At 48.4% G+C, this 21,702-nt stretch overlaps 1 protein-coding gene across 32 annotated transcripts in view; it reads right to left on the reverse strand.

Moving 5' to 3' along the window:
- Positions 1-1,288: 1,288 nt before the first annotated feature.
- EPB41L1 (erythrocyte membrane protein band 4.1 like 1) overlaps positions 1,289-21,702 on the reverse strand; it is a 127,602-nt gene continuing 107,188 nt past the window's right edge. For 8 of the 32 annotated variants that reach the window (XM_045444747.1, XM_045444757.1, XM_045444754.1 and 5 more), the window contains 6 exons: positions 19,932-20,015; positions 13,914-14,000; positions 13,035-13,118; positions 10,953-11,033; positions 10,509-10,625; positions 9,207-9,559 (listed from right to left, as the gene is read on the reverse strand). In XM_045444747.1, the coding sequence (XP_045300703.1) occupies positions 9,461-9,559; positions 10,509-10,625; positions 10,953-11,033; positions 13,035-13,118; positions 13,914-14,000; positions 19,932-20,015 (552 nt within the window). In that variant the 3' untranslated portion in view covers positions 9,207-9,460. Of the gene's footprint in view, positions 4,735-9,206; positions 9,560-10,508; positions 10,626-10,952; positions 11,034-13,034; positions 13,119-13,913; positions 14,001-19,931; positions 20,016-20,535; positions 21,009-21,702 lie in introns of those variants that run through there. The other 24 variants (XM_045444730.1, XM_045444729.1, XM_045444728.1 and 21 more) reach the window with 12 other exon arrangements.

The raw sequence follows: 21,702 nt of genomic DNA on the forward strand, positions 1-21,702 counted from the left end.
CTGAGCTCACTGTTTTCTCAGACACTCCAGGGCACTGAATTATGGGCATGGAAGCTACAGACGGTGGCCCTGGAATCCCACCTTGTGGGTCACATCTCCATCCAAATCAGGGTTTTCAACTTTGGTACTATTGACATTTCAGACCAGATAATTCTTTGTTGTGGGAGCTGTCCTATGCATTGTAGGATGTTTAAGCGCATCCCTATTCTCTACCCATTAGATGCCAGTAACCCCCCTCAGTTGCGTCAGCCAGAAATGTCTTCAGACATTGCTAAATGTTCCCTGGGGTGGGGGTGGGGGCAAAATGGCACCATGCAAAATGCATCCAATTATTATCAGTGGTTCTCACTTGTAAGATTTTGGGAAATAAAGAAAGGTGGTCTGGAGTGAGTCACCTAGTAGAGTAAAAAGGAAAGTGTGGTACATGCAACTCAGGCAGTCCAAGGAGTGAGTTTAAGTTTTACATAAATTATGGGTTTTTAATTTTAGATTCTTGCATTTATTTTTATGAAGACCTCATTTCTTTGGCAAGTGACACTAGTTTTCCATTTATGAAGTAATATCATTTCCTTTACATACACATTTATAGAGTCAGTTTAAAGAAAGAAGTCGATAATGGGATGGTGGCACATATAGGGATATGGCAACATATATGGCGGTGGGCAAAGGCTGAAGCTCGGGACTGGTGTATACGTTATCTGCTAGGCTCCCACGGAGAAGGATTATAGGAAGAGATCCCAATGCAGGTGGTCTTCTTTCGAAAGAGGATGGGTCACGCTGTTCCTCCACACACCAAGCCCCTCTTCATCCTGGGGCCCACGTGCTTTTTCCTTCTGCCTAGCATGTTCTCGCCCAAGGTCCTCACCTTACTGGACGTTTCTCTTCATGCAGCTCTTCTGCAGGGGGGCCATAACTGGCCACCTTACTTAAAGTGGTCTCCCTCAGCAACCATCTCCTTCCTCTGTGCATTTCCTTCTCGGTGCTAATCACTCTGGAATTGTCTCTGACTGCTTGACTGTTGTGTCATCTGTTTCCTGCACTCTACTAGCATGAGAGTTCCTGGAGGGCAGGAATGTTGTCTCATTTGCAGTTGTGCCTGCAGAACTTAACCCAAGACATGGGCCACACTGGAAACGGCAAATGTGTTGAATGAAAGTGTTCAAGGTTGGGATTTCTCCATCCTAGTTTTAGCCCTTCCCACAATGCCAACTTGTACCCGTAGCCAAGGTCAGAGATAGAAAGAGAGAGAGAGAGAGAGAGAGAGAGAGAGAGAGAGATGCCAAGACAGTTTGTGGTTCAGCATCAAACACATTTATTTCACTTTTATTGAGTATACAAGAACAGAGAGCACACGCATACAGCACAGAGCACTGAGGTGGGGGAGCGCGGGACGAGAGGGGAGGGAGGGGTGTGAGTAAAAAGGAACAGGACAGCATCGCAGTTGGTTGGTAAGGTGCTTTTGAAAAAAAAAATTATTTAGAGTGATGTTGCTCATGCAATTGCAGGCCAGTCTTGGAATGTGCTTGCAGGATTCAAAAACTGAAAACAGGTCCTGGCACTTTCTGTACCCTCAGATGGAAAAGATCCCGAGAAAGCAAAATAAGAGAAAATGAGTATCTGTATGACAGCAGACTGGGAAAAGCCCCTGGAGAGCCTCTGGTTTATCCTGCTCATTTGTAAGTGGGGAAACTGAGGCCCAAAAGGGGATGGGGGTGGGATGGGACTAGTCCAATGTCACATGGCTGAGCCAGGATACCCTCCAGGACATTTTCCACTCTGCTACATGGTCTCCTGGGTGGAAAGGCAGCACAGAAACGATGAGAAATGTAAAAAGGAAAAAAAGAAAAGTAGGTTGAAGGCAGACAAGACAAACATCTATATTCCCTATGAAGAGGAGGATGGGGAGGAAACAGTGCCCTAGATTTTAGCTTTGCAGCTCCCCTCCTCCCTGGTGGCACTGCCTGCCTCTCCATGGAAGGAAGGTCACAACATCCATGGGATGGAGATCTCCACAAACCCTGGCCGGCCCACAAGCTAAATCTGGTCACTTCATCCCTGCCCTGAAACCACACATTCAGGGGCTTATAATGAGGTGTAGAACCCAGAACAATATTCTCCCTCCATGGTGTGACCAGTGTGGTCATGACGCCTGGCAGGGGTGCCTGAGCCAAATTCCAGGTGGCCCAGGGAGGGTGGAGCCACTCTGGCTCATGGCCCAGAAAGAATGAGAGCTCTCAAGGTGTGTGTGTGTGGGGGGGGGGGGGGCGGTGCGGGGAGGGAAGGTTCTGTGGCTTCTCCTCCAGGATGGTAAAAAGAACCTGGTGCGTGGAAAGTGAGCTGTCGCACTCAGGGGAAGTTGGAGCGGGCCACCAGCCTTGCTCCTGGCAGGATGTGGCTGAATCTGACAACTGAGCCCCAGGTGCAGGACTCTCCCTGCCTGCTCTCTGTCCCATTTTTGCCCACAGAGACAAACGCTGTTCTGGTTTCCTGTCCTGCCTCAGGTCAGCACCAGCTTAGCAACCTAAGCACATAAGTCACTGGGGTAACTGGTAAGTAAGCCTGGGCCCTCTGGGGGGTATCGCTGGGCAATGGCCAATACTCGGAGAGAATGTGGGAATCTCAGAGGGGCAAGCCATGATTGAAGATGTAAGGCTGGCTCAGAGGACTTCCGGGTCCCTCCCCTCCCCCATATTCTCTCCTTCAGCCCAAGGATACTGCCTGGCACATGTAGGTACTCAATAAATAAAATATTTGTTGAATGAATTTAATGACTGCTTTAGTGGTGGGACTGGGGAGATAAGATGGGACTGAGAAATTAAAGTGTAGTGGGGACACATTTCCTCCAAAGAAGACTCCGTGAGCTCAGAGAAGCAGCTCATGGCAGGCAAGCCTGGGAAAGACCATGTGTGCCAGAGGTCAATGCCAAGCTTTTGATGGGACTTTCTCCAAGAGCTTTTGTGATCTGGAGGCAATTTGGGGGACTCCGAGGATACAGGCTCAGAGCTCAGATGCTGGCTGAAGGGGAGGTTTCTGAAGCCAGCGTCTTATACATGGATGGAGCCTTTGAGCAACAACACCTTTCACCCTCAGCTTATTCAGGGGCAGGCAAAGCCTTTGGAAATGCAGTTTTGACCTATCAGGGCCTGCCCTGTGTTCATGGTCTCTATGGCTGCTTTGGCCCAGAAGGAAGAGAATGAATGTGGAAGGGCAGAGGATGAGAGTGAGCTGAGACTCTCCAGACAGTCAAATTAAAGCCGCCATCCTCTGCAGCGGCCAGGGGCATCACCTCCCTCTGGATGGGGAGTCAGATGTCACAATGTGGTCAGGGAAAAGACATGTGGCCAAAAAAAAAAAAAAAAAAGAGAGAAGACTGAAAACTGAAGCAATTTCCCTAGGGAGGTAGCAGAATCCTAACTCTGGACCCCACACCTGAGCATAGACCAGGCCCTGGTGGCTACTGCCCGAGGGGAGAAGGCATCTTGGACTACATCTGTGTTTCTTCCTTCTTGCCAAACCCCTGCCCCTCCATCTGGGGACCCCACCCCTCCCCACCAATCAACCAATTACAAATACCACACACTGTATTACTACACCGAACCGTCAGCTCCTACTGTGAGCAACCCACAGCCAGAGTCCTGGTCTCCTTGGCTGGGCCGGTTCAGGGAGATCTAAGAACCTTGGGATACATCAATCACAGTCGGATAATTATAATTTTAAAATGTCAGCTTCATACTTACCAGCACTGTTTATTTTAATATTTGTTTCCTGTTATATGTAATATACATAACTTAAAAGCACATCCATACACATTTCCTACAAGCTGCACCTTCAATGAGAACCCATAAACATAAAATGTCTACTTCCCCTTCCTGTGGCTGGGTTTTCTGTTCTTGCTTTCTTTTCTTTTTCTTGTTTCAAACCAGAGTCATCTGCAGTGGCCCTTAGCAGGACCAGGAGACAGAGGGAGGTGGGGGGGGGGGGACGCAGCGGGGGGGGAGGGGGAGGAGACAGCCGAGACAGAAATGACCATAAGACACGTGAGTCAGGGGGAGGGAAGGTGGAAGAAAGGAAGGTGGATTTTGCAGCCCAGTGTCAAGACCCAAAAAATAACAATCCAGTGTTCTTCCTCCTTTCTGAGTGGGGGTTCGGGGGGGGTGGGTTTCTTTCTTTCTCGGCAAATGGTTGACGGTGGGTGTCTTGCTGCTGCGACTTCTCTTGCTTTGCTGCAGAAGTGTTTCCTTTGCATTGGAGTGGGCAACACGCCGCAGGACAAATGGAATGCTTGTCCGCTCAGTGTAACGTGCAGAACCAGGGTCGTGTTGGACTCCTACAATCATTGTGGTCTGGCTTGCTTCTGGCGTTCCATGGGGCTTCGAAAGGGGGAGCAAGAGATTATTGTCATAATTTTTTTTTTTTTCCTGAAAAGTCCCACCAATTCTTCAATGTGTCTGCAAAGGAAATGTAGGCGTTCAGATGTTGGTTGTTGCTGTTGGCCGACTGCTCGGCCAGCCCCAGCAGCAGTGCAAGGACGCGGTGTTTCCTGTATATATATCTATATCTATATATATCTATATATATATGCTTTTCCTTTCCCAGTCCCTCTTCGGTGACAGCACGTCACAGCTGGGACTTCGGTGTTGAGTCGGAGAATCCAGAATGAAGGCCCCTTCTTGACGGTTCTCTGGCTTGGGTTGGACCAGAAACGCCAGCATCTCTTCACAGAGGTCAGGATTCCTACAGCCAGAGGGAGGGAGGGAAGGGGACACAGAGGAGGAGGATAAAAAAATATTAGTAACTTTTGGTCACTCATCTTTAGATATGTGGCAAGGGGTTGTTTTAGCTGCCTTTCCTGTATGCCCTTTATTATGGCTCAGGAAGATACAGTGACTTGTCCAAGGCCACACAGCTTGTAAGTGGCAGCTGAGACCTGCACCCACATCTGTCTGACTCCAGAGCCCAGGTGTGTTTGCTTGTTTGTTTCCGGGAAGGTGGTATCTTTCTCTTCCGTCTGGAAATCTATCCAAGTTTCCTTTAACACTAAGAAGCTCAGATCACACGCGATTCACCTTTTCTTCCTACCTTCTCCCATTCTAAGAAATATTTAGTGCGGTTGTAGATGTTCTTTGGTTTTCCTCTCTGGTCTCCATGGGCCTGTGTGTCCTGAGGATTAAACCCCAGGGAGAAGTATTTAAATAAAGAAATTGGAGTCTGGACTCCAACTCAAGTTTGACTCCAAAATTTTGTGGTGAAGGGCGTGGGCTCTGCAATCAGACTGCCTGAGTTCAAATCCCATTCCATGGCCTATGAGCTCTGCAATCTTGGGTGAGTTTCTTAACTTCTTTAGGCCTCAGGTGCTCCCCTGCAAAACGGGTGCTTCCTCATGCAGTTATAGGGAGGATTCGAAATAAGCGTTAGCAAATAGGAAGTGCTGAACAAACACTGACTGTTCTTATTATTTCTATTGTTGTTGCTAACTTAGCCACACTCTATTTTGATCTCCTTGAGGGCAATGGCTGCCTTTTACTTATCTTTGTCTTTCAATGCTCAGCACTGTGCGTGGCACACAGCAACTACCCAAAACCATTTAACAGGTGGAGTATCATTCCTGCCCTTCGCCACTCATGTATGGTCACATGCTAATGCAGCCATATAAACAAAATCCTTCGCGGCTTATGTGACGTATGGGAAAACTGAGACCCAGAGGGTTCAATGTCTTAGTGAGTTGGTGGCAGAAATGAGACTAGAACACAAGACTCCTGCTTTGAAATAGGTCAATTTTTTTCTCCCATTTAATCAAAATCTTAAAGGTAAGGACGCTGGGTGGAGGCTGCCCTCTTGCTGGCAGTGTTGAGGAGACAGGCCCTGTCTGAAGGAGGTGGGCCAGTAGAAGATGGAGCAGAAGCCTCACATCAGGACTGTGAGTTGCAGGGAGAGAAAAGACCCTGTGTGAGACGGGTGTGCTTTCCACGCTCACAGCAAGAACTTTAAAGAGGAGGAACAGGAAGGCCAAGAGTCCACTGGAGTCTGAACAAATGTTTCTGGAGGGTTCAGGGAGGGAAGAGAGGCTGGACCAGCAAGATGGATGCCTGTGTGGAGATAGGGCCTTGTGCACCAGGCTGCTGGCAAAAGCTTATGGTCTGACTTTCTCGGGGCTCATCAATCCCTGAATGTGGCAAAAGATAAGGATGCAGGTTCACACTGCTGAGCACCTTCTGTGTGTGAGACACTGTCCTGTGTGCCACTGCTATGGACTGAATATTTGTGTGTCCTCCCCCCACCAAAATTCAGATGTTGAAGCCTTAATTTTCAGTGTAAGGATTTGGAAGTGGAGGTCTCTGGGAGGTAATTAGGTCATAAGGGTGGAGCCCTCACATACTATCTTATAAAAAGATGCACACGAGAGATCCCTCTCCCTCTCTCTCTGCTCTCCACCACGTGAAGGTATATAGAGAAGATAGCCATCTGCAAACCAGGAAAAGCATTCGCCCCAGGAGCTGAAGTGGCCAGCACCTTGACCTTGGGCTTCCCAGCCCCCATAATTGGGAGAAATAAATGTGTATTGTTTTGTTTAAGCCACCCAGTATATGGTATTGTGTTACAGCAGCCTGAACTAAGACACTCACAGATGTTGTTTAATTATTACAGCAGCTCCAATTTATAGATTAACTTCATTTTGCAGATAACGAAACTGAGGGAGGGACACCAGGGAGGTTCCTCTGGAACCACTGCTAGCCAGGAGTTTCTGCCTCCAAAGCCTAGGTGTGTTCTTTCTACTCAATTCTGCTAACTACCTGAGGAAATTTTTATTTTTTATAGTGGTAGGCTGCGATTTAAGTCCCACAGCTCAGTGTAAACATGATGTGAGATGTCTTCAAAAGCCCAGACACTTCAGAAGTGGCAGGGACATCTGAACAATGCCATATTATAATTTATTCTTCTCGGTTTATTACATCAGAATCCAAATATACAGCATTTTGTTGGCTTACTTTGAGTTAATAGTAATAATAGTCATAATTAGCTTTTCCTGAGCACTTACTATGTGCCAGGCACGGTGCTAACTAATGTATATGTATGATGTCACTAACCCTATGAGACAGATACCCTGAGAAGGAGGTTAAGGAGGTTAAGACCACAGGGGGCTCTGGAGTCTTACAGACGAAGTTTGACTCTCTAATCATGCCCCATGGCTGTGAGCAGGTCACCTAACATCTGAGAGCCTCCATTTTCTCATTTGTGAGATGAATGAGCAGCTGACAATACTTATATCAGGGGCATAGCCTGGTGCCTAGAACAGCACAAGCGCTCCATAAATTTTAGCAACTGTTATTATTGTGCTTATTGTTGCTGACAACTAGATGATGAGGGAACCGCTGAGATAAATAATTTGCTGAAAGTCAAATGTCTAATACCAGGCAGGGCTGAGATCTGAATCCAGGTTTGCAGGATTCCAGATCTTTCCTTGGGATACCAAGATGCATCCATCCATCAAACCAATATAGTTCAAACACCTTAAAAAGAGTTTTCAAATTCAGAGAAGACCTCTCCCCCAGAATGAGTCTGACTATATTAGGGGTCAAAGGTGGTTCCTACTTGGCAGTAACTAGTGGTAAAGCATGTGGGCGAAAAGACAAGGGAGAAACTTCTGTCTCCTTCAGAGCAACATGAACAAGGTGACCTTTACAGAAGGATCCAAGAGGAAGAGGTGAGAGAAGGTTTGGGGGGGACAGAGGGAGGGAGAGAGAGGAAGAAAAAGGAAGAGAGAGAGAGGAAGAGAGAGAGGAAGAGAGTGAAAGGAGAGAAAAGCAGGGAGAGAGACAGAAGGAGAGACAGAGAGAGAATGGTGGTGCATGGACAATGGCATCAAAGGAAGAACTACAAGAGAGGTGAGGAGGACAAACGAGACCGCCAAGTGGGCAGACATCAAAAGCTCCATAGTGGGGCGGGGGGGGGGGGGCGGGCAGGAGGTGGTCAGGACGTGGAGGCAGGGACCAGAGCTCTGAGTGGCCCAGGCAAATGGGAAGGCAGGAGCCTGGGGGACCCGCTGGAAAGGCGCTGGGAAAGATGGGAAGGAACAGACAGGGAAAGGAAAAAGTATGAGAAATGCACGACAGATACTCTAGGAAAGCATACAAACCAGCAGAAGACCCTGATGGGAAAGGGCTAGCCCCATCTCTTCATTTTGCAAGTGAGGAAAGTGAGTGCCCACGAGGGGATGGCTGGGATTGGAGCCAGGTCTCCGGATTCCCAGCACAGAATTCTTTGCATTAGTGGCTGCTCATGGACTTCCTAAAGACCAGGGTATAAATAAAGATTCCCAGGTCCGGTCCAGCCCTTCTAAATCAGACTTTATGGCAACAGTCTTTTTCTTTTCTCTTCTTCTCTTCTCTTCTCTTCTCTTCTCTTCTCTTCTCTTCTCTTCTCTTCTCTTCTCTTCCTTTTTTCTTTTTTAAGCAGCCTCCATGTCCAGCATGGAGCCCAACATGGGGCTTGAAGTCACGACCCTGAGATCAAGACCTGAGCTGAGATCAAGAGTCAGACACTTGGGGCGCCTGGGTGGCTCAGTCGGTTGAGCGTCCGACTTCGGCTCAGGTCACGATCTCGCGGCTCGTGAGTTCGAGCCCCATGTCAGGCTCTGGGCTGATGGCTCAGAGCCTGGAGCCTGCTTCCGATTCTGTGTCTTCCTCTCTCTCTGCCCCTCCCCCATTCATGCTCTGTCTCTCTCTGTCTCAAAAATAAATAAACATTAAAAAAAAAAATTAAAAAAAAAAAAAAAAGAGTCAGACACCTTAACCGACTGAGCCACCCAGGCACCGAGACAACAGTTCTCTGGCACCTGTATTCCCCAGGTGACGCTGTCAGTTCAGGACCAGCGTGGCAAGTGTCCTACGCTACCACCCTGAGATGTGGGGGATGAAGAGCAAGAATAATTGGACAACCGAGGGGATAAGAGTGACAATTTGCATGAAAGTCTGAGGAAGGCTGGGAGGCAGGCTCCGCCCATGACCAGCTTACACTTCTAGAGCAGTGCTGTCCAACAGAAATAGAATGAGAGCCCTGAATGGAATTTAAAATTTTCTGGACGATAGTTTCTAAATTTTCTAGATATTTCTAGTTTCCTAAAATCTTCTAGATAGAAATTTTTTAATTTCTAAATTAAAATTCTAAATTTTAAATTACCCTAAAAAGAAGAAAAGAAACAGGGGGAATTAATTTTCATAATATATTTTACTTAACCCAATATATCCAAACATTATCATCTGAACAGGTAATCAATATAAACATTATTGAGCTATTCTGCATTCTTTTTTTCTCATTCAATCTTCAAAATCCTGCATGCATTTTACCCTTAAAGCACATCTGATTTCAGATTAGCCAATTTCAAGTGCTCACAGCCATGTGTGTTGAATAGTACAAGGAAAACATGTCCATCATTGCAGAGAGTTCTGTTGGACAGCACAGTCTAGACCATGGTTTGGCAGCCTTTCAAAGTGGCAGGAAAATGTTTCAGTGCTTTTTCTTCTGACATGAAGGGGGTGGTGATCCGCATTCTTATATTTTTCTAGAAAACACAGTTTCATTCATCAGGGAAGAGGGTGCTGACATTTCTAGCACCCTCAAAGATTCCCTTGTGACTCCTCCCTGTCAATACCAGAACTGCAGTCCCAGAACTGACCACTATTCTGATTTTTATCACTTCTGGACTTCTTGTGAATAGAATCATATTACATACCACTCAACTCAATGTCTGTGAGATTTTGTTTTATGGGTCTGATAACATTCAGTGGATTTCCAGTGGGACCTGAACCCCCCCCCCCCAACCCAATGTAGGCTGATAAAAGCCCTATCGGCTGCAGTACCCATCTCCTTCCTCTTGTTCAGCAAGGCACGGTGAAGGTCTGTCCATAAGGAAAGAGAAAAGTACATTTCTCTTGTTCAGCAAGGCACTGATGAAGGTCTGCCCATAAGGAAACAGAAAAGTAAATTTCTGGCCCAAGGTGGCCTGAGAAGTCAAGGGTTTGCAATCGAGCAAAACAGATGGGATCGAGGACTCTGGTCATCATATCCCCCTTAGCAACATCCAGTGACCTGTGATGGACGCAGAGACTCAGGGACAAGAAGGCGGTACTGGGCCTGAGGGGACTTTTTCTGGCTTCAAATTTCTAGGTAATGGCCAGTGAGGCTATGCTTGCTTCCAGCTGTCCCACCTCAGTACCTGCCATCAACCCCCATCTCCCTGTTCTTACTGCTTCTGGATTTACTTTTCTGGGTCTGGGGCCTGAAACACCCAAGAAACCAAGGAACCAGCATTCCTCCCCCTTGTCCCCCACTGATTTGTGGTATTTGGGGGAGCCACGTCTCTCCTTTGAGCCACAGACCAGGAATATGGGGGATGAAAGCTGTGTTAGGGACCAAGCCACCTGATGGGCTCTCAGATGGAAATGACCCTCAGAAGATCTGGACATTGTTTCCTCCTCCCTCTCATGGCTGCGGAGCCTCAGAGGGCTTACCTGTGGCTTCCTGTCCCTCTCCTCCGGGGACGGGTCTGTTTCTCTGTATACGACAGCTTTGGTTACCAGCATGTCAGGATGCTGCAGTTTGGCCTCCTTGATGGCCAATGCCAGGGCCTGGGAGAAAAGAGCAACAAAGTGAGGAACCATAGGATATCGAATATGAGACAGACCATGAAGACCAACAAGCCCCTTAGTGTACGGTCATGGAAATAGAGGCTCAGGGAGGGCAGTGGTTGAATAGTTAGAGACCAGAGCTCAGGTCTTCTGGCTCCTTCTGGCCCTCATTCTACATCCATTCCTTTAGGGCTTCTTGTCTGAATAGGGTCAGCCCAAAGTGGACATCATCTCTGCCCACAAGGGCAGCTGCCTGTGGGTAACCCAATATAGGAGGGACTGGGCGCTGGGCAGAGCCACCGGGAACGATGTCCCCCGTCCCCATACCTGGTCTTGATCAACATCTTCATCCCCAGTGATGATGATTCGCTTCTCGATCCTCGTCTCAGAAAACCCCCCTTTCACAGTCTGCAGAGAGGGAGAGTGTGGCAAGGTCAGCCCTGGGGCCTGCTGGGCATGACAGGAGGCCCATCCAAGGCATCCCTCAAGGGCAAGGCTGGAACCAGCAGTCACCTTCTCTCCTGGCTCCCTCTTCTGGTTTTGGGACTTTAGGCTGCATGTCTTGCCCCCTGCCACCATACTCCCCTAACTACCAAACCGCCCTCTCTAGGTCTTCCAAGCCCAGCTCAAGTGCCGTCTCCCTGCCCCTGGCTGGTGACCCTGCCACCCTCCCACCTTGGTACTCCCTGAGCACCAAGTCTGTATCTCTCTTGTGGTTCTGGGGCTCTCTACCTTGGGGTGACCTTGTGTGTGTGACCTGGTCTTGAGGGCAGGGTCTGTATTTTGTTCAATTCTGTGTCCCCTCCTCCCCCACTCCCCTGTCCAATCTGACCAGGGCAGGTGCTAAATGCAGACTGGTTGAATGAACACATGAATGAAATGTGAATGGTGACAAGGTTCTATCTTGAATGACTTCGAACAGTACTCCAAGAGAAAACTGTGTGGGTGATACTTACAACCTCCACTGTTTCCTGAAAGGGCGGGGTTTGGGTGCAAGTTTTGAAGTAGAAGATGGGGAAGGACAAAATTGCCTGGCATATTAAAGAGGGTGGTAGTGGAGGGAAATCCCAGCAAGAGCCAGGAGCAGACAGAAAGAAGGGGGCTCCCTAACTGGCAGGGCCAGGAGGAACTTGGGGAAGAAGAGTTTTCTGAGCAGTATGCAGTGGGGTAGGTGACGGAAAACCTTCCCACAAAACTTTCAGGGAAAGTCGACATCGCTCACAAATGCTCTCAGTGAGAGTGGATATTTTCTGGGGAACATGCAAAGGTGCTGAGTCCTTCCTGCACAGGAGCAAGCAGGGCCAGGACAGTGTGTGTGCAGGAGGGCCAGTGGGACCCACCAGACTTCTCCTTTGGATGACTCAGCAGAACCTCCACCTCAGCCTGGCTCCCTGGCCTCTCTCCTCCAGGCCTCCATCTCTGGCCCAGGCCCCCTCCTGCCTTCCTCCCGGCTACTTGGGCACGGATATGCTGGCCTGCCTGTCTTCAGCCTCAGCTCGGTGGCTGAGTCACAGCTGACACATGGGGAATGACTCCCTCCTGTGGCCCTTGCCTCTTCCTTTCCCCATTACAACTCATACCCTGGTCCAGGTTCCCCATCCCTAGTCTCTCCATGCCTCTCTCTGTTCTCTCCCCTGTCCACCTATACATCCTGCTGGATCTAATCTCCTCCCCTTAAACCCCTTTGCCCTGGGTCCCTCCCCCGTTAAAAAACCTTGACAGTGTTCCAATGGCTCTTAGCCTCAGACCCTTCACAGTCACATTTGTCCTGGGATTTGTCTCATTTGTCTCCATTGTGCTTCACCTGCTTCGAGTCCCCCCAGTTCCTCACAGTGATGCCCCCTACGTGCTACTACTCCCTGATAGAGACCACTTCCGCTGTTCCCACAGTCGTGCACCACTTGCACCCTAGCAAGAGGCTGGTGTACGGCTAATGCTCACTAACATCTGCTCAGTGAACAAATAAGCAAATGCGCAGTCTCTGCTCCCATTTTCTGCACTGTTTAGAATGTCTGCATCTGTCTTCTCCTCCCTCACAAGTCCTACCTGGCCTTCTAAGACCCTGCACAAACCCTACTCTTTCCAGAAGACCCCTCTTCACTCTTTGAGGCTTCCTTACGTCGCCTCTTCTAAATCCTGCCAGCACTTAAGTTCTATAAGGTGCAAATGCCATGGCTCAGAATTACTTCCAATGAGATGGTCTTGCCCCCCAACCCAGCCTGGCTGTCGATGTTGAAGGGCAGGGTCTGTGCCTAGGACAACCCATAGTACAGAACAAAGCACAGAGCATTCCAGAAACTAGGAACGCTACAGGTCTTCTCTGTCCACATTACAAGGCACAGCGATGGCAATGACCTTCCCCAGCCCCACAGCCAGGCTGGGGGCATATGGCACCCTGCTGCTACTCACTTTGGTAACATGGGTGGTGGTGGAGGTGGAGAGGGTTTCCGCGGTGGCGCCGTAGGTGCTGGTGAGGACATCTTTCCCGATGATCTGCAGAATATAACCACCCCCCACCCCAGGGTTCAGGTAAGGATACTGGGCTCTGCAGGGTGGGGGTGGGGGGAGTGAATCAAGGGGGCCCCCACAAAGGTGAAGTTTGGAAGCCAAGATGCTTCAAACCACTGACTTTAAGAATTCAGGAACACTAGAATCTTTAGAATGCTAGATCCATGAAACTCGCAACCACTGAATCTCAGATTCCTAGAACCTGAGATTCCTGAGGCCCAGAATCCTAACAAGACCCCAGAATTCAAGAATCCTGGTATCTTAAAAGAATGAACGGGGGATCCAGGCTGGAGACAGAGCCCTCCCAAGCTCCCACCCTGTCACAGCCAGGAACACGCAGTCTCAGGGGCTAGACAATGAGAAGGACAGACTTGAGAATGCAGGAGATGCGAGAGACCTCACGGTGACAGACTCAGTCACTGGCAGCCACATCCAGAGTGCAAGCCTCTGCGCTCCTAGTCCCTCTTTCCCCTGGCCAGTAAGGAGAGCAGATGCAAAAGAGCTGTCACATCACAGGCGCCACCAAGGAGAGGGGCTGCTTCACCCTCACGCTGCAGTGCCCTCTGGTGTGCATATGTGGGTAGGGTGGAGGCAACAGATGAGACTCCGGTGGGTACAAGGGAGCCCTGTGGGCACCTGAAAAGAAGCCAGTTTCCTGGCGCTGTACTTAAGAGGGCAGCCTACTGGGGTCTATGCCGTACTTGCTGTGGGCCACCTGGGGACCTGTGTCCACATTCTCAGCACAGAGTACCCTAGCCTGAGCTGGCCCTACCCACTTACCGGAGAAAGAGAACGGATTTCCGTGGCCACCGTCTGTGGGCCTGGGATCATGGCAGCTGCCCCCTTCCCGGACTTGAGACTGTTCTCCTGGGGGAAACAATAGTGCTCAGATGGCCAGATCTCATGTGGGCGGGCCCCCAGGATGGCCAGAGTATGTAGCCATGTAGCTGTCATGGCCACAAGGTTGAGGAATGACTTTTGTCATGCATTCGCGTGCTCACACATGGGCCTGCTCTCACACTTACTCTCTTACTCACTCACACACTTAGACACTTGCTCACTCACTCAACATTAAGAGTGCCTGGGGTTAGGGACATTGGTGAACAAGACATGGCATTGCTCTCGGGAAGCACTGACAAAGGAGCAGAGACATTCAGGTTTCTGTCCTGGCCCTGCCATGTTCCAGCCACATGGGCTGGGGCAGAGCCACTTCCGTTCTATGGGCCTCATGGATTTACCTATGAAATGGGAGTCCTGCAATGTAGGTTCATCAATGGTAACAAATGTCTCACTTTGGTAGGGAATGTTGATAATGGGGGAGACTATGCATGTGTGAGGGCAAGGGGTATATGGGAAACCTACATGTTCCTATACATGGGGCATGCGGGTACCTTCCTCTCAACTTTGCTATAAAACTGTTCTAATACATAAGCTGCTCTTGAAACTGCTCTGAAAATATGAAGTCATAAAGTTATTTTTTAAAAAAGACATCCCTGCCCAACTCTCACAGAGACATTATGAGGCTAGCAGAGGAGAAAGGGCTTTGCAAATGCCAGTTTTAGGATAAACATAGGAATACAGGCTGGCTCCTAACAACATAATGATAACCAATATTTGCTGAGTACTTGTATGTGCTGGGTATTATGCTAAGGATGCACTATCTCATTTAATCCTCAGAACAACCACAGGAAATTATTTTAATATTCCCGTTTCACAGTTGAGAAATTAGAAGGCCAGAGAATGTCAAGAGGCTTGTTCAAGTCCACCAGCAAGTTAGTGACGGAGCCCGGATTTAGACCCATGTTTGTCAGTCTCCAAGTCCAACATGCTCCTTCGGTAACACTACTCTGCCCTCGGAACTGTTACCCTGGAGCAGCTCTTCTGGTCCTGTGGTGGATTCTAACTGCTAGATACTCCTGGATTGGCTGGATGTACTACCCCACATCTGGCAGCGGGTCCGGCTGCCTGCCTTCACCTCCCACTTTCTATGCCATCTCGGGCTCAGTCCTCTCATCCCGCAGCCCAGAGCTGTGTCTGTTCTGCAGCTGCCGAGCAGGCTGAACCTTTGTCCTTGTCTGTGCATGGTACTAGATCTGGATCTCTGCCTGCCAGGGGACAGGTGAGGACAGAAGCCATCTGCCTTTGCCCTGCCTACCCCCCCCCCATGCCTGCCTCCAGCTGAGACAGTGACCTGGTTACCTGGCACGCCACCAGTGAGCAACCTTTTCAGATGGATTCCCAGAACGTGGCCTAGCAGCAAGCGTTTAAAAGGGCATCCTTGCCAACAGACATGAAAAGATGCTCAGCCTCACTAATCATCAAATGCAAATCAAAACCACAATGAGATATCACCTTCCACCTGTCAGAAAGGCTAGCATCAAATAGACAAGAAATAACAAGTGTTGGCAAGAATGTGGAGAAAAGGAAACCCTCGTGCACTATTGGTGGGAATGCAAGTTGGTTCAGGCACTGTGGAAAAGAGTGTGGAAGTTCCTCAAAAAAATTAAAAATAGAAATACCATATGATCCAGTAATTCCACCACTGGCTATTTACCCAAAGAAGACAAAAACATTAAATGAAAAGACATATGCACCCCTATGTTTACAGCAGTATTATTTACAATAGCCAAGCTATGGAAGCAACCCAAGTCCATCAATAGATGAATGGATAAGGAAGATGTGGTGTGTGTATGTATGTATGTATATAATGAAATGTTACTTTGCCATAAAAAAAATGAGATCTTACAATTTGCAACAACATAGATGCACCTAGTGGGTATAATGCTAAATGAAATAAGTCAGACAAATACAATATGATTTCACTTCTATGTGGAATCTAAAAAACAAAACAAACAAACCAGAGAAAAAAGCAGAAACATATCCACAAATACAGATAACTGGCAGTTGGAGGGGTGGGGGTGGAGGATGGGCAACCAGGGGTGAAGGGGAGTGGGAGATACAGGCTTCCAGTTACAGAGTGAAGAGTTCGGGGGGATAAAAGCATAGAGAATATAGTCAGCAGTATTGTAATAGTGCTGCACAGTGACAGATGGTAGCTACGCTTATGGTGAGCATAACATAACGTATGGACTTGTCAAATCACTATGTTGCACACCTGAAACCATTGTAACATTGTGTGTCAACTATACTTCAATTAAAAAAAAGGGTGGGGGCAGCCTTCTGGGTTCAATGCTTCCTTTCCATCAGCTTAGGAAACAGTCACTAGCCCCTTTGAATCCTACCGTCACTCCGGGAAATTCTCCCCTAAAGCCTCTTCTTTGCCCACTGCTCCCTCTTTCCCAGAAAAGGCTTCACCTCCACTGACACATTGAAAATAGAGGCCACTCACTAATGGGGACACAGGTCATTCAAAACAAGGCACCATCTGTTCTGTCTCTCCTTTATCTTCAGCCAGTGTTTTCTCCTGCCTCAAAGAGGTGCGGCTCCTTCCTCTCCCTGGCCAGGGCAATGCCACCATCTTGGTTCTGGACCCTTCCTCCCTCAGACTGAGGGTTCTCCTCCTCACCACCCTGTCTGCACTGCCTCAGCCACTCAAGGCCTTCTCACAAGGCCACTGTCTCATATCTCTTTATCTATAGCCCAGATCTTTCTTGAAACTTAGACCTTTAAAATCAATTATTTCCTAGACATTTTCCCCTGGAAATGTCCCACAGGTTCCTAGCACTCATCAGATCCAACCTCGAATTCACTGCCTCCCCGCCCCTGACACACGCCTACCACTAAAGAGCAATCCCCTCGAGTGCTCTCTGTTTACATCAGTGCTTCTCAGACTTGAGGGGTGTCACAGACTTCTGGGCTCTGCCCCAAAGTTTCTGAGTCAATAGGTCTGGGGTGGGGCCCAAAGATTTGCCTTTCTAAAGGTTCCCAGGACTGCACTTCAAGAATGGCTAGGTTAGGGGTGCCTGGGTGGCTCAGTCGGTTAAGCATCTGACTTTGGCTCAGGTTCACAAGTTCGAGCCCTGTGTCAGGCTCTGCACTGACAGCTTGGAGCCTGGAGCCTGCTTCAGATTCTGTGTCTCTATCTCCCTGTCCCACCCCCACTTGTGCTCTCTTTCTCTCAAAAATAAATAAACATTAAAGAAGAAAAGAAGAAGAAGAAGAAGAAGAAGAAGAGGAGGAGGAGGAGGAGGAGGAGGAGGAGTGGCTAGGTTAGGGACACCTGGGTGGCTCAGTCAGTTAAGCATCTAACTATTGGTTTTGGCTCAGGTCATGAACTCACGGTTTGTGAGTTCAAGCCCTACATCAGGCCCCATGCTGACAGTGTGGAGCCTGCTTAGGATTCTCTCTCTCTCTCTCTCTCTCTCTCCCTCTCTTTCTGCCCCTCCCATGCTTGTGCATGCTCTCTCTCAAAATAAATAAATAAACATTGGGGGAAGGGGGAGGAATGTCTGGGTTAGTGTGCAAAGTCACCAGCCCACTTTCCCTCTGTTAACTGAACATTCTGTCAATGACCAAATCCTGCGTTTTCCTCTCTCCAGTTATCCCTTAACCCCGCTCCCCTTCTTTACACCCACCTCCTCGCACACGGGCCCTGCCCCAGTCCCCAGACCAGCTCTCTGCCTTCTCTTTTGGTTTCTCCCAATGCCTGGTCTCCCAATGTGGTCTCGGGATGCTGTCTGTCTCCCTCAGTGCTAGATTCACAGTGCCTGGCATAGTGCATCACATAGTGTGGGTGTTCAACAAATATTTGCCAAAGGAAGGATGGAAGGAGAAAGGGAGGACATCAGGGAATTTTCCCTCTTGTGATGTTCCACACGGTTGCTAGAGTAATCTTTCTAAAACACAGAGAAACACATACTTGATGACATCATGCCCCTACTTCAAAAGTTGGGAGTGATGCCCCACTATCTCCAGGATAAAGTGTGAACCTCCTATATGACATTTGAGGCCCTTCAAGCCCTGGCCCAGCCTACGTTTCCAGATCTTTCCCCTCCCTACCCCACTCCTCTTCCACACACCTGACATCTTGCTTTACGGACCATCCGCCTTTCCCCAAATGTGACATTCCTTCCCATCCTTGTTTTTGCACCTGCTATACTCCCACTGCCTAGAATGCCTTCTGCTGGGGCTGACCCTTCACTTATCCTTTAAGTATAACTCAAATGTCAATGCCTAGGTAAAGCCTTCTCACTCTTCCTGGTAGGGGTATCACCACATACCTATCCTTCCTGAGCCCCCCCCCCCTGCCCCGCCCCAGGAAAGCATTATTGCACTGTTCCATGAAGGCAGGAGAAAATAACAGCAGTTCACATTTACAGACCCCTTCCCAGGTGCCAGGCAAGCCTCTGCACAGATTACCTTGGTCCAACCTCAGGTCAACCCTTTGAGGGATGTACTATTATTGCCCCCATCACCCCATTTTATAGAAGTGGAAACTGAGGCTTGGAGAGGCTCAGATAACTTGCTCAGGGTCATCCTCCCAGGAAGTGGGAGAGCTGGGCCTTGTTCACCACTGTGTGCCCAGGACCTAAACAATTATATGTACCTGTGATCATTATTTGAACAAATGACTTCTAGCAGGTAGCATATTTTCTTCAACTCTGTATTCTGTACCAGGCAGACAATAGAGAATAATAAATGTTTTTGGAACAAATAAATGGATGGATGGGTGGGTGGGTGGGTAAATGAACAATGTAGCTCCCTACTCACTATGGTATGAACTTAAATTTAGCCCTATAAGCATCCTGATGCCACATGGAGAGGACTAAGGGAGAAGAGGAACTGAGTGACCAGGAAAGAGGGTGCGCACTGGTAACTGGTTGGGATTTATTTGTCTTTGCTCAAAACCTACCTGCTGGGTAGTCTAAAGGCAATTCTCTTCCTATGTGTATATCAGGGTTTCAGCAAGAGAAAGCATTTGAAAACAACTTTCCACTGACTCAAGACAGATCCAGCCCAGACATTAGCGTCAGCCCCAGCCCCAGCCCCGGCCCCAGGCCCCAGCAGCAACGGTTCACAATGGTCGGGATGAGGGTGCAGAGTGGGTGATGTGTATAGTGAGGCTTCTGGGGTCAGAATGCCTGAGTTTGACCTGGTTCTACCACTTACTGGGTGTGTGACCTTAGGAAGTCACTTAACCTCTCTGTACTTCAGATTCCTCATCTGTAAAAGGTGGAGAAAATAGAGAATCCCCTTTAGTTTTTGTGAGGACTCCGTGAGATCACTCATTCATGGTTCTTGGCACTTTGCATGGGAACACAGCCTGGGTGCCTAATGCTATCTGGTCTGTGTCACCATTAAAGGATCTGACATTACCGGACTCTCTTAAGAACCTGTGAACAAGGCAGAATGGGAACTATTCCCACTTTACAGATGAAGACACCTGAGGCCAAGGACCTTCCTTCACATGTCAGACCACAAATAGGTAGCAGAACCAGAGTCCTGAGCTTCCAACTTACGTTCACTGCATGCCATCTACTGACCAAGGTAAGGAAGTGGCCCGAGACATGAGAAAATGCACAGCTGCCAGGAGCTAGCTGCCAGGGATCTTCATGTATTGCCAATAATCAAATAACCAAATGGTACCATCCTCCCTTTACCCCTGCTGTGGCTGAGATGGTCCAGATAACTGACACTCAGGGATTCCACCTCCCGCATTATTCAATTTGGAAAACTGGATGTCCTGTGGTAATAATGGTCCCAGATTCTACGTCCCATGCCTGCTGCAGTGAGGGCAGATGAGGACTTCCCCAGATGGCCAAGGCTGTGATATTGTTACCTGGCTGTTTTAGTGCAAGGGGGCTGGTCAGAGAGGGAAATCTCTCAGGTCCTACTTACCATGGTGGTTGATATGGTCTCCGTGGTGATGGAGGGAGCAGTTGTTATGGACTCCTTTCCCCCTGGGGCAGTCCCATCAACCTGCTGGCCAGAAGAGTCATGAGAGAGAGAGAGAGAGAGAGAGAGAGAGAGAGAGAGAGAGAGAAAGCACACCAGATGCACCTGAAGCTTCTGTTACTTGGGTGGGTGGCATTTCCAGTTACAGAGTGATGGGCTGTGTGAGTGAACATGCACTGGTGGGGAGGGGAATCTGTCTACACAGGGAGTGAATCACGGGTGGGAGGGGGATGCTCACAAGTCCTCCTGAGCATTTGAACCATCTTATTTGACAAAGGACAACAAATCAGATAGCCTGACAAGTCTAGGCAAATTTTAACACATGTGTTCTTTGATTCCATTGCTGGGAATTCATCCTTTGCATGTAAACTTTGAAAACTTTGCCAAGAAGTATGACAAAAAAAGTTCACTGAAGCATTCACCATTAACTGCCAAGGACACAAACAGCCACAAGTCCACTGATGGGAGAGTAAGTCAGGACTCACTCCCAAGTGGGACTGAGAAGAGCAAGGTGGGCCCACATATGGCAAATGAGGAGTGATCTCCAAGACAGTTATCAAGAAAAAAAGGTCAGGTGTAAAAGAGCATCTCTTTTGTGCAAAATTCTAAAATATCTAGAGATGTGAGTGTATAGGTTGGAATATGCATATTTTTTTCCTAGGAAGAATCACAAGACAAATTTCAATTTGTTCTATTTGAATTTCATAATGGAACACTTTGCTGGTTTTTTAAAATTTTCTTAACATTTATTCATTTTTGAGAGACAGCAAGACAGAGCGCGAATGGGGGAAGGGCAGAGAGAGAGGGAGACACAGGATCCGAAGCAGGCTCCAGGCTCCCAGCTGTCAGCATAGAGCCCGATGCGGGGCTTGAACCCACGAACCGTGAGATCATGACCTGAGCCAAAGTCGGATGCTCAACCGACTGAGCCACCCAGGCACCCCATGCTGTTGTTTTGATGTCAGTGAGAATTACTGGGCTGTTGAATTTGGGGCCTTTTTTAGTTTTCTTTATATTTCTCTATACGAAAGCAAAATAAAACATGTGTTACTGAAACAAAATAGGACAGAGAGGGAGCACATTGCCTGCAATCACACAGCTCGTCAGAACTTGCATCTTGACCATTGCACTAGCTACCATGTAGACCATCATGCAAGTGATAAAAAGTGGGGGAGGGGAGTATTCTGGAAATGACAGAGTTGCCCACATTGTGTTGGTTTACACCTTACTTTAGTTCTTAAAACACAGACTAGACTCCTCTCCCTGCACTGTAGCCCCTCTGGCCACAAGGAACCTAGAGGGTATCAGACCTACAATCTCAAGGTTCAAAGTTTAAAAACCACAAAAGAAACTTAGGAAATGTACCATGCACCTGTACACCTGCAGTTCACCTGTGTCTATTTAGGACCACTTTCTTCAGGGGACCAAGTACATTTCATCTTGCTAAGACAAATGATTTTCTATCTTTTTCTTACTTTGTTCACATTGCCAATCTGATATGGAATCCGCATACGTCAAAAAATGATCCAATGTGAGCCATCCTAACAAAAGCTGGATTGAGATGTCTCCCTCTTCTCTTCCAGGGATAGGTCAAGAAACCTCTCGAACCCCTTCAAACAATCTGAAAGCCATAGTCTAGTCCACTAGCCACTAGCCCTTACAGCACTCCCAGAAATACAAGGGAGACATGCTCATTCCCATTTGAGAGATGGGA

Source organism: Leopardus geoffroyi, chromosome A3, assembly GCF_018350155.1.
Source record: "Leopardus geoffroyi isolate Oge1 chromosome A3, O.geoffroyi_Oge1_pat1.0, whole genome shotgun sequence".
In the NCBI taxonomy this organism is placed as follows: domain Eukaryota; kingdom Metazoa; phylum Chordata; class Mammalia; order Carnivora; family Felidae; genus Leopardus; species Leopardus geoffroyi.